This window comes from Barbatula barbatula, assembly GCF_947034865.1.
Source record: "Barbatula barbatula genome assembly, chromosome: 21".
Classification (NCBI taxonomy): domain Eukaryota; kingdom Metazoa; phylum Chordata; class Actinopteri; order Cypriniformes; family Nemacheilidae; genus Barbatula; species Barbatula barbatula.
Genome location: NC_136784.1, coordinates 8,581,348 through 8,594,630, shown reverse-complemented (window position 1 = coordinate 8,594,630; position 13,283 = coordinate 8,581,348). Strand labels below are relative to the sequence as shown.

The following is a 13,283-nucleotide window of genomic DNA, read 5'->3' as shown; positions in this document are numbered from 1 at the left end:
AATTTAAACTGAAATTTGGATGTGAGGGGCTTTCTTTATCTTGAGGAAGAGCAGCGGAGGGTAACTGTGTCACTAGGCTTGTCATGGCCAATTGATGTCCAGGAGAAGTACTCAATTGAGTGTGCCTGGGTAAGATTGGGTCCAGGTTATAGAATTGAAACTCGTGTGTAAAAAAATCGTCTTCGGTGAGTAAATGAAATGTTAGTGAGATTTTCACCTGTTGGCTGGGAACTTGCATTGGGATACAAGGTTTTAGATGAATTGTATGGATGATAATCTACCCCTCACTAATGTTTTGCACGTGATGTGAGAGATTGAAATCAGAGATACCACTACTAACAAAAACGTATGCAACTGTCCTGACTCGTGGGTCTTTTTTTTTCTTCATGAAATGGACCATCAGTGCTTAATCTACGAAGCCCTGAGGTTGTGTTGTATATCCAAAGCATATGTGCAATGTTCCTCGCATCAAGACGGCAAAGCAAGAGTAACAAAATCACAGTATCTTCAGTTTTTGTGACAGGTGCTGTTTCACAGATTGACTGTCCTGTAAGTAACATAATGGCTTTTGAGCTTTTCGTCGCAGAACTATATACTCATTCCACCGGGCCAGAATTCTAAGTATTACTGTTCATGATGCAAAATGCAGGTAAATAGATTTGTACAATTTCTACAGTTGTTCGTTGTTGTGCTATAAAGTTAAAGATGCACCCCTTTGGAGTCTATTCCTTGCCCTGGCAGTGCTGTCAGTGTCAGAATCTTGGTTCCTCTCAGAAGCCTGTACAGTATTCAGCGTTAAAGTTCAGTTTCCGCCCGAGAAGACACGCTTACAAACGTTTGCAGGTCTGTGTGGTTTTCATACTTGCGCTTAACACGGGCCTCTGGTTCCTTCCAGCTGTAATTGAAACGAAAGTCTGGTTTGCGTTCAAGACGCATTTCCTCACTGTAGGCCATTTTAACCGCCAGTGCGTTTGCCACCTCTTTCGGTATCTTAAAGATCTCATTGCTGTCTTTATTTGGTCTCTTTGTCTTCAGCCTCACTCCCCCACACACTTCCTCCCCTTTGCCCCCTGCTACTGCCCCCACCCTCCTCCTGAACCGCCCCTCCCTCCCTCGGGCGACAGCAGAACAGGAATTGATTAGTGGCACGGCTTAAAAATAGAAGGGCCTGTTGTCATGGCAACGGCTACAATGAGCTGTTGTCTTGTTTAATGAAGACCGAGATTTTAAGTGTTGTGGCTGAACAGTACAGTGAGCGGGAGACGCCATTTCTGGCTAGGTGTGTAGCGGTGTGCGCAGCTGTTGGGACGCCGATATCAACAGTGTTATCATCCCTTCTGTCAAAAGCAGCTAGTACGTTGGGTGCATGTGTTACGATCTATGCAGATGGTTGCGAATGTTTGCGCGCGCGCATGCAGGACAGGCTTCTGCTTGTGTGGGTGTGTTGTGTGGCTTTGCAGGTACGTCTACCAATCTGCTCTGTCGCAGTCTCATCCTTGTTGGTTTACCCTCAGGTACGTGCTGAATCTGCAGAGGGGCATTAAGGTAAGGTATCAAATGCATCATGTGCTGGCAGCTCCAAAACACATTATTGACTCAACCCACATCCTGTTACCCATACGTCCCATACACATCAAGCCAACCAATTACAACGCTGTTGCCATGGGCGCCATCCGCCTAATTGGCCTCATTAGTGTCAGAAACCGGCTGCATGCAAATTTTGGTCATATTCCCAGCAGATATCACCTCTGAGTAATATACAGTAATGGTTTGCCATTGTGTAGGTCGTCGGTGAGGACAACGGTCCAATTAGCGAATTAACCGTTAAGCTTAGATACTGTACTCGGCTCAACCTCCCAGAATTGTTTTTGAAATTCCAGTCGGCACAGGACTGTGGTTGCGTTGTGCCATTTTGCGGCTGTATGCTAATAAGCTGTCCTGAAATTCCCCCACAGCAACCTAGTTTTCAGTGACATCACTGCACTGCTGACTTTAAACGTCTCAATTTTATTTGCATCACGTTGCAGTTGGATTGTGTGTGTTGAGAGATGATTTATACCGATAAATATGTCAACAAGCTTTTTAATTTGAAATTTCATTTGCATTTTACGAATACAATTGGTGCGCCGCTCTGGTGAGATTCCTTAGGTGGCTTGTGTTTTGAAATGGCATTCCCCTACAGTCTGGTTTTTAGAAGCAACCTTGCTGTGAAAAGTTAAACTTCAGTTTAAGAGATTACACAATTTCAGCTTCAAGCCACTTTCTTAAATGGAGGTCGATTGTGTTCTCTTTCTAATATCACATTAAATTTTTTATGGTAATCCTGATTAATGAACCGTGAAATGGTTCTGCATTCCTTTTATTATTTGGAGTTGCTTTTGTTTGCAAATCTTTAGTGTTCATTATTTGCATCTTGTGACAGTGCAAAGAGGCTTTGAATGAACACTTAAAAAAACTGACTTTCATTGACGACTTAGTTTTTCTTAGAGGTGTTTTGTTACTTATTCTAGAAACTCAATGGTTCTCGTTTGGTTATCTGTCCATTGTATACTGCCCTCTGAATACTTGTACACATTATTGCAGTGTTGCACTTTAATTTCCCAGAGCCCTGTTCCAATAATTAATGTTGATATTACAGTCTATCGAAGATTTGCCGCATGTAGGACCGCAGAGACCACAAAAACAGTGCCCACCAGTACTGCATTAAAATGCACACGTCTGTCCAACCTAAATATTCTTTGTTCAGATTAGAGCACCTTGGTATTGTGCAAGCACTCCTTTCATATTGTCCTTTCTTCTAAAACATCTGTTCTCACTATGTACCAGTGTGAAAAGCAAGTAGCCTTTAGCATAGACTTAAGTGTTTGTTGAGAAAATGTGTTGAAATACAGCACGTATTAAGTCAACAGTTTACTGTATAGTAGTGATAACCTGTGCAGTTTAACAAAAGGAACAATTTCTTTGTACCAATTGGTAACAGGCTCAAAAAGCTGTCTAGCTTTAAGAGGAATAGCAAAGAATCCATTGGTTGCACTATATAAGTTCACTTAGATTAATTTCCATAAAACAATTTATAGCTTTTAAAATTGTGCATCTAAAGCAAGAATAGTAAAAGTATCATACAGAAAAAATGACATGATTTTGCCTCAAAAACTCTGTACTACAGGTGAGCTCAAAAGAAAAATTGCTTTTTAAATTTAGTTCTGTTAGACACAAAAGGTGATATTTTGAAGAATGTAGGAAAGCAAACAGCTCTGGGGCACTTTTGACTAAAACATTTTTTCTTTCTAATATGGTGGCCAAGAACTGTTTTGTTACAAGCATTCTTCCATATATCTTTTATCCAAATAAATTAATACAGATTTGGAACAATATGAGGGTGAGTAAATGATAAGAGAATTTGTCACTTCAAGCTTTCTGAAGTAAATGATCAGTCCAGTTTGAGAAGTACCTGGAAAAGCTTAACACCACGCTCTACTTAAACCCAGCAGAAAGCTTCCTTTGTTTCATAAGTCCATGTTTTGTGAAGTGATTTGATTCATGTTCTTGTGGGGTTTAGGGAGCTGTTATGTTGACATCTTTCACACGTTTAAGCCCAAGTGTTCTGCCAGTCCATATTGATCAGGGGACTTACTCCGTTGGAAGACTAATTTGAAAACAGAAAGGTGACAAGTAACTGTTGTGAACTAGTTAGCCCCTAAAGCATGTGCTTGGTCCAGAGCGCATGCTTTTGATCGAATGTCCTGGATTCGTTCGTTTCCAAACTTTCGCACCACCTCGCTCAGCCTTTTTTATTCAACAAAACCCATTCTCAATTTCTCAGATGTCGAGTAGCAGAGCAAAGTTGTATGAAGCTGGAGAAAAGCAGACAGAGTAGCAGGTCTTCACCAAACAGGTGTTGTCACCTGCTCTGCGTCTCCGCTGGAGAAGAAGCTGTGGTATGAGATCATGAGGCCTGGGTCTGCTTGTTCAAGTCATATTTCTGTTTTACGCACCCTAGGGGAGGTCACACTCTCGCTGGTGCTTTGTCGCTTGTGAAAGCAAGTTCACAGAGTGGCAGCCAGCTGCTGAGGAGCTGAAGATAAACCTCCTAATGGCAAACGGAGGGTCGTCACCTTGTTGACATTTCGTTCTGCGCCGTGCCAGAGGGGCCTGGGTTCATGGCAGTTTGTGAACCGGGAATCCGTGTCGTCCAAATCTAGCCTAATAAAATTGTTCGTTAATGTTTTAAACTGGCTTGGCAGCAAACGTGGTCACTGCATGGTCACATTGAAAGCGTTCCAGCAAAGTTTTTCACCAATTAGCATAATAATAGTTATCATTGGTGTGATTTACTGCAGATATTACAGTGTCGGTTTTGTGTTATTCTAATACTCTTTACATTTAATTCTGGGTGAGAGTAAATTATAATCTATGTTCAATGTCATATTTAAACATCATATTTATTTACGTCTACGCCCTGTGCCCACCGAAAATAAGGGAGATGTTTATTATTCTTACAAAGTGTTCACCGCAGGACCCAGAATTCGGACAAAATAAATGTCAAACTCAAACCCCCGCTTCACAGATGACAAAATTTAGTCACCCCTACATTTTCCAATTTAGGGGTCACTGCATCTGTATTGTTGAACCTTTTGAGCCTTTTAAGGAAGAGTTCACCCAAAAATGAAATGTTGTTATTTACTCACCCTGCGTTTACTCACAACTGTCATTTCAAACCTTAACTTTCTTTTGTCTGCAGAACACAAAAGAAGATATTTCTTATATCTTCAACGGCTCTACCTGTTCACTTCTATTGTATGGACACAAAACCAATGCAAGTTAATTAACTTTCTATGAACCTTTTTTGTATAAAAAATTTGTATAAAAATGTCATTGTCACCATTCTGAATGAGTTCAGTGCATCAAATTAAAATTCCCTGTCATCCATGCTTTGCTATAATAGAGAAAACATTGACTCTTGAATCCAGACATCAGCCGTTGCTGGCTTGTCCGAAGCGTTTGTGTAGCTCACCCTGTGTAACCCTATGCCACGCTTGCTTTCTGAAGAGTTAACTAGGTTACTGCGTCACCGCCTGCCGTTTACTATAAATTGACCTCCTCGCGTTAAAGATAGTAAAACCAGCCTTCAACTAATCTGCTTCTGGGACCCAAGGTTTGATGGGCAATGCTCTTTTGCCCATTTCATGTATGTATTCATCAGGGTGGGCAAGTGTTCACCTTCGCGATGGCGTAGCAGCCATTTTGAGGTCTCCGTGTACGGCATCAGATGCTTCGAACAGGAAAGGCTTAATCTAGCCAATTGAGCGGGTGGTTGATCAGAGGGGCTGCATGAGAACAGGCAGATTTGGGAGATGGGCCAGACTCTGAAGGTGGGGGAGGGTGTATCGGTTGGCAGAGCGAAGATGGGTGCAAACCCCTGCTTTTTGGCGATAAGTGATGTGCCTCAGGATGAATCGTGGGGCGAACTTGGAAAATTAAGAGGAGACGTAGCTGCTCTGGCGTAAAGGAATCTATCGGAGCGTTCAGTGGCGTTGATGTGTGCTTGTAAAACAAGGCACCTTCTACCTTCTGAGGGCAGGGGATGCGATGCCACCGGCGCATTGGTCGGAGAGGTGGGGCGGCAGGTTACGTCAGCCAAATGAATTGTCATGATGCAGATCATGCGTGAAATGAGCTGCGGATTCCATCGTGCGGTTGCAAACGAACGTATTATCAACACTTTTCGCTAGCTGGTTTTTTTTAATGTGCTTTAGTAATCAGGGTGGTTTTTGTAGGGGGACAAGGGTCTTTTAATGTGTGTGTGTACAGGTTAAGGTGGCATTTGGAGTGTGACGGTGTTTGCAGTGGGGGCAAGAGGAGGAGGACATTTTTGTGCTTGCAGTGATCTGATCGACAGGCAGCAGTGGCGTGTGCATAAAGAAAATGGTGTGCGGGTGGGGGGATGGGCAGAGGGGAATTAAGGGTTGGCATTATGACAGGGTAGCGTGTCAGGAGAGCGCTGCTGTCTTTTTTCTCCCATTTCATTTTCTTTTAAATCTCGCGTTCGTCTTCATCTTCCGTCTACTTAAACACCCAACTCTGACCCTCGGTACGGCGATGACGATCATGTGAATTGTGTATGTTACCAAAAAGATCAAAAAAGTAGTTTGTGGTCGTCAGTACCTTTAAGGGGCCCCCAGAAAGTGAGCGTGTGTGTTTATTTTTACAATGCAGGGAGGAAAAAAGGAACACTTTTTTGGAAGGGGGGAGGGGTGCGGCGTGAGAAGGGAGGGGTCCGTTTTTGCTCTGCTTTGTGGTGTGTGTGGCACAGCTGTATAAGAAGGGCACAAAGTGAGTCTTGTGTCGGTATGGCCCATGAAACCACACACAGATTGTTCTTCTTTCCTGCCTGTTTTTTAGGCCCGTTCCCCACCTAGCGAAGAAACTCAAGTAGTTTTCGACAATACGCAAATAATCGATAGTGCTGTATGATGCAAGACAAAAGAGGGATTTATACAAATTAATGACGATTGTACTTTTTTGTTATTGTTGAAGTGGTTTTTTTGGAGGGGGGCGTCCTGGGTTCGATCTGGTGGATGATCTCGGTGATATCTTACCTCTGTGGATGTCTCCACTCTCACACACACCATTTTGGTTTTCTTGCTATCTGGAGGTTGCTTTTTCTCTCTCTTTTCTTTTCATCTCCGAGCTGCTGCTGCGTTGGCTGGCGTAGTGCCCAAAGCATTCAGTCTGTCGTGGAGTGCGCGTGTGCAGGTTTCTGGCGAGGAGGGAGGGGGTGGCCGGGGTGTGTGCGTCGATATGCAAAAGGGGGGTTGGATAAAGAAGGGGTGGGCCTAGTAAAGAGTCTGGTTTTTGTAGCAGCTGACTGAAACAGTCATTATATTATGTAAAGGGGGACGGGGGGGTGATGGTGTGGGGGGGTCAGGCTGACGCGCACTACACGAACAATCTGATTGGTTGGCTGGTGCCATTGTTGGTTGTGTATATGCTTGTGTGTTCATGGCTCACGCACTCGCTCGTTCTTCTTTTCTACTGTCTCAGTCACTTGCTTTTTCTCGCTCGCTCTTAAACCTTTCAGAACCCCCCCTTCTTACTAATTCACTAATTCACGCTTTCGTGCAGGGTGGGTGGTTTGTTGTAAGGCTGGGTGAGATAGGTAACAAAAAATCTTGTTTTCCTTCTGGTGAGATTCAGTCTGTTCTTGGTGATTGTTTTTAATCAGAGGAGCCAGCATTTCTACAGAAGAGATGCTGTTGCCAAATAATTTCAAATGTAGGCACTACAACGCAATGAAAATGTAGGTACAGGAATCAAGGCTCATTTTAAACACGTCTTTAAATTGAAACGAAAATATTTAATTTATTTTAATGCGTCAATATAAGGCTTAACAAATACGTTTTTGCCTTCAAATATATTTAAAGACTCCATTCAGTTCAGAGTTGAAGTGATAGTTCACCCAAAAATGTCTTTATTTACTCACCACCTTGTCATTTCAAACCTGTGTGAATTTCTTTCTTCTGCAGACCTCAAAAGAAGATATTTTGAAGAATGTTGCTAACCGATTTGACTTTAATTGTACAGACACAAAACCAATGCAAGTGAATGGGTACCGCCGTTGTCAATTACCAAAATTCTTCCAAATATCATTTTTGGGTGAACTGTTCCTTTAATTCATTTCAATAGACGTTTTAAAGAAATAAGTTGCACCGTAATTTTTGATGACTTATATCCTTCATACTGCTGCGTGAAAAGGCGCTCTTTCTTTCGCAAACCTAATGTCCCAAAAAGCTTCTAATATCATGAAATTTTAAATTGCCATAAAAATCAATGTGAATATTCTATATATTTAAAGTTGCAGTAATGGCACCACATTATGTTTTACAAATGTTCATTCTGAAAGCTTCAGTCACTGTTCTTTGACTAAATAGTGCTCTCAGGATAGTGCTTTAACTGGATTCGAAGAGTTTTCCAAGTGATAAAACCAGATATTTTGTGTTCGTAAAACGGAGGTGACTCTCGTAAATTAAACCTCGCGATAGAACTATATGGCACAGGAGAGATTAAATTATGGCAGAGGATAGTTACGTGTAAATGAGAGCGAATGATGACATGAGAAATAATGGGATGATAAAGAGATGAAGTCATCAGGGGACCAATTACAGCTCAATTTAATTCGTAATTGGGGATGTCCCTACAATAAGGCATTTTAAGACCAGTCAGTTGTGGGTCTCGGGAGCTTAATTGGGCTATAAGAATAACTACAGTGCTATGTGTTTCATATCAACTTCATGTGAACATCCCTGGAAGATCGCTTTCTGTGAAAATGCCATACCGAGATGATGCTACTTGTGCTGAATATTGAAAGAGATTTGGGTGCTGACAGTAATGTGTCTTGGTAGAATGACTAAAATAAGATATCGCTACATCAGAGAAGTCTAAAAGTTGGCGATTGTGACATCTCCTTTGTCCTGGGTTACGCGGGTATTACTGAAATCAGAAATGTAGTTACCAGTTGGTTACTTTATTGGCGTGATTGCGTGTTCTTACAATATTGTCAAAGCATTGAACATATAACAAAAGACATACAGTAAGTACAAACATTAAACAGTCAAATTTAAATAAGGTGCTGAGTGAGGCATAAATATAGAATGCCTTAGAATGCAAGGTCACAATGGCTACACCACCATATACAGTACCAGTCGTGAATAGTCACGTCTTCCAGAGGAAAGGACAAAAGGCGTTCAGCGTTTCAGGAGCTGAAACTAATATTCATTCATTTGCTGGATTTAAAAAAAACAATGTTTGTATCAGGACTCTTGAAATGCTGTCATGTCCACATCATCGCATCTTTTGTCAGTTGGTTTGTGAGACAATCACTACATTTTTTCCCCCCTATTTCTCGGTTTGTACCGCAGCCGTCATCTATGTGGTCTATTTGTGCAGCAGGGTGGTACCACGCTGCTTTTCTCCTGACTGATACGCGTGTCCACACACCTTTGATCCCAGCTGCTGTCCGGTGCATCACATTAAACACAAAATCCCTTGCTTGAAGATAGACTAAAATCAATGCCGAGGCCTCCTATGGCAACGGTTTGAATTCTGCATGACCTCAAACAGCGAGGGGAGCACAGAAGTTTCAGAGATGAACCATGAACGTTCAGAATGTTCTTTCTTTGAAAATTAAGGGATTCAGCGTTTATTTTGTCTGCCTGTATGAAGCTCATAAAGGCTGTTAAATGTTACTTGGCTAGTGTTTATTTTGCATACTGTATATAGTGTAGAGAAACGTTAAACAATAAATGAAAGTAAAATCAGTTTTTTAATAACCTGTAGTGTTTATACAAACTGTCCTTAACAGGTTGTATATCTGCTTTTCGATATCTGCTTGTTTCTTACACATCGAAGTATCGCAACGCTATTAAATTGTACATGTTTGGAGCAAAATCTTTTTTTATGTGAGTGATGCACATCTGCGCAGTTTGTCATAATTTCACAAGGAAAGAGAAATGAAATGCTTTCAGTTTCATGAGCACAAAAATGTCATTTTCATGAGCTCCAAAATGTTGTTTTTTAATACAAATAATGCTGTTTCAGGAAAATAACTTGCAACATGCCTATACATCCACGTTATAGACACTATGAGAGGTCTGAGGTTTAGTTCAAAGGTCCTGATTCGAGCTCAGCATATTTAAGAGTTTGAAATGGATACAGAGGTTCCAGATTGGGAGAGGTGTGTCGCAGTGACATTGTGGGGGGGTTTGGAGTCTGTGCAGCTGAATGTACATAATGAATTGTTATAACGGAGGTTTTGAATCAAAATATTTGATGAAAATTATGCTGTTCCTGTTCCAATTCACTTACCATTTATAGTTGAGGCAGAAAATGGATAGATCCAAAAATAGATCCATAGAGGGAAGTATCACCACAGATATTTATAAAAAATTGTGATAATGCTTGTCTGCATTTTCGTTATTATTTTAATTTGCTTGGATTTGTGAAGCAAAGGTGAACCTGCACAGCAGTAGGACCGTATCTGTGTGTGTGTGTGTGTTATGGAGACAAGGACAGCACCTGATAATGTTCTACCTTTAGACCGGAGCTACGAGCGGAATACAAATGCATCAGAAACATGGTTAAACCACAAACAATAGCCTGCATAGAGTCCGCACATTCACTGTCCAGACACTCCCTGTGTGTGTGTGTGTGTGTGTGTGAGAGAGAGAGAGAGAGAGTGTGGGAGGGGGGAGAGCCTTTCTCTGCCCTCTGGGCATGATGGGTCCGCCCAGGCGTGCCTAACTAATAAAGACGAGCAAACTCGCACATGATCATTTAGATCTGTTGTACGTGACAAATGCTCAGAGCTCAGTAGACCCTTGTGTGTACACACACAATCAGATTTACATTTAAGCATGTGTGACCTCTTCAGTCCACACATGAGCTTCACATGCTATGGTATATACGCATACACTCATCATGTACAGGGTGACTCATTTGGTTTGTACACTGGCTATTGGACTTGTGTGTTGTGCTTTTGTCCGGAGGAGAGAATAAGTTATTGGCTGACTGTGAGAATGCAGCAGTAAGGATTGGCTCATCTGGTTTTTCGGGTACATGAATGTCAATGGTGGTACGCATAAATGTGTACGGTTTGGTCGTAATTTTTGACATTTACCTATCCTCTCAAATTTGAGGTTCCATGTTGAATATTGCGTTATAAGCTTTAATAATGTTTTAGGAGACACATGTTCTTTGTGTGGTGAGCAGTGTCTCTTGGGGTTTACTGTCTTTGAATGAGACTCTGCTTTTTATCAGTCTGCTGCGCTACACTTTCCTCTCACTGTCTCCAAGAACAGACTTGCTTTGTTCCCAAATTAAAATTGACACTGGAGCGGTGGCCCAGTGGTTAACACATGCTCTGACAATACCTGGTGACGAGTTTTAATACGGCACACATCATTTCCCTGAAAATTGTGCCTGCGTCTCCTAATTTAAAGGGTAAGTTCATCCCAAAATCTAATTTTAGTACATTTTTACTCACCCACATGACGTTAAACATGTTTTGAGACCTCCCGGTATCTTCGGAGAACAAATACATTACGGTTATAGTAGTTGGCAAGGTCCAGAAAATAACTAAAGACATCGTTAAATTGGTCCATCCTCTCATAGTGGCTCAATGCATTTTTTGAAGCGACAGGAATGCTTTATGTGCAAAAAACAAAACAAAATAATGACATAATCAATATATTGTCATGTTAGTCTATGGTGCACGTTCATGAGAGCACTCCGACGCATGCACAAAAAAAGCACAAGTCTTCCTCAATATCGAAAAATTGTGAAGATCAGCTTAAATACAGCATGCATCTTGTAAACACAGAGTTGGAATTGGTCAAGAGTACCTGGACAGACGCAACGCTACATTGCAATTAGCTATATATATCAGGAAGGGTATTTTGTTTTCACACCAGATGTGACACATCACTGCAACATTTTTCTTAAGCCAAAACATTTCTTATGTCGAATCCATTGCAGCTTGCTACACGTCACCTGCGTAGCTGGTTGGGACCAAAACTACAAATAACATGAAAAAGATACTTTTTCTAATGTGTTGAAATGTTGTGTTGCATCTGTGTAGATATTGAATTGTAGGTTGACATGTCAACGCATTGTTCCAGGCCTAAAAAGTTGTTTTCAGCACTCTAGTTAATTGATTCTGGTTGGACCCCAGTACATTTTAAATGCACAGACATTGGAAAGGTGGTGTCTGGTGTCAGTAAATGGGCGGTGAGTGACATTTGGAGTGGGGGTGTTGGAACTCTCTGAAGCTGAATGTGAGGGGGATATCCCCCTCTCTACTGACAGCCCATGCAAATTTCCTTAGTCAAACCACCAATGTTACACTGATTTGTATGTAATGATTATGTAATGTATCAATTAGGGCTGGAGAGGACTTGCTGCTTGAGGACTGTAGTCCACGGCCCCAGCACAAGGCTGACTAATGGCTCTGTTAAGTCTGTGGGTGTGTGAGAAGGAGTCATGGTTCTCTCTCTCTCTATCTCTCTATCTCTATATCTCTATCTCTCTCTCTCTTTTAGAGTAAAATGGAGTGATTTACATTGGTCTTGAGCTCAGAAATGTCCTCGTCTTCTGAATGGAAATTTAAATGATTCTGGCTCTGAATCTGGTAACATTTAAAGAATCTGGTTCTTTAAAGTCCCCTTAATTTTTTTGGCTTTTAGTATGAATAAAATAATGTGCTTATTCTTAATGTTATTTATAAAATTGTATGATCCAAAGCGGTCTCTCACTTCCGCGAAAACCAATCAGCGATTTATGACTTCATTGTGCATACAGGACATCTCTAGAATCTATTGACTCTAGTCTCTGATCCTGCTATTGGCTATTATAAGAGTAAATTCCACTCAATATGTCTTGCTTTAATTTCCGGTTTCATCCATTAAAAAGCATGTTTTAATCAAATAAATTGACGTGATTTTGTCTCTGTTTTACAGGATGGAGCGGATGTCTGAGGAGGCGTTGAGGCTGAACCTGCTGAAGCGGGGTCTGGAGGCGCCTGATGAGCGGGACGAGGCCATTGCAAAGCGCCTGAAGATGGAGGGTCATGAGGCCATGGAGAGGCTGAAGATGCTTGCCCTGCTCAAACGCAAGGATCTTGCTGCCTTAGAGGGGGCGGCGGTGGCAGCGGCCATGGCGGAGGGCAAAGGCCCTGGAGGCAGTCAGGGGCTGATGGGAGCTGTGGCCTATGAGGAGAAAATGAACGGAAGCTTGAGAGTGGGTGGCCACGGTGGCCCGAGTAAAAATGGGAAGGAAAACATAGTGGATGAACCAGTGGACATGAGTGCTAGAAGAAGGTGAGAGATGGGGGGAAACGACAAACCTTGAAGTCAAATGTTTTAAACAAGAGATTAACGCTTTCCTATAGCTCTATGGTTAGAGTTATGGGTTCGATCTCAGGGATTACGCATACAAACATTGCATTATACTATACATTGAAGTGGCTTCGGATGAAAGCGTAAATGTAATGCTGATGTTTGTGCTTTGTGACCTTCAGTGACGTGGTTCGAGAGAGACGCACTCCATCGCCAGACGTCATCATCTTATCAGACAACGAGGCGTCCAGCCCCAGGAGCACGCCACACCCCGAGGAAAAACGGCACCAAGCCAACCTGGAGATGTTCAAGGTACATCTTTCCCAGAGTTCAGATCTTGAGTTCGCTGTCGACCTCTAAACTCTAGTCAGTCTTGTAATTCTGTGTGTATGT

The 13,283-nt window shown here is 42.0% G+C and overlaps 1 protein-coding gene across 1 annotated transcript in view; it reads left to right on the top strand.

The window, feature by feature from the left end:
* Positions 1-13,283, top strand: part of gatad2b (GATA zinc finger domain containing 2B) — a 31,793-nt gene that overhangs the window by 9,578 nt on the left and 8,932 nt on the right. Inside the window, exons 2-3 of the mRNA XM_079485241.1 lie at positions 12,513-12,872; positions 13,073-13,202. Of these exons, the coding sequence (XP_079341367.1) occupies positions 12,514-12,872; positions 13,073-13,202 (489 nt within the window). The 5' untranslated portion in view covers position 12,513. The remainder of the gene's footprint in view (positions 1-12,512; positions 12,873-13,072; positions 13,203-13,283) is intronic.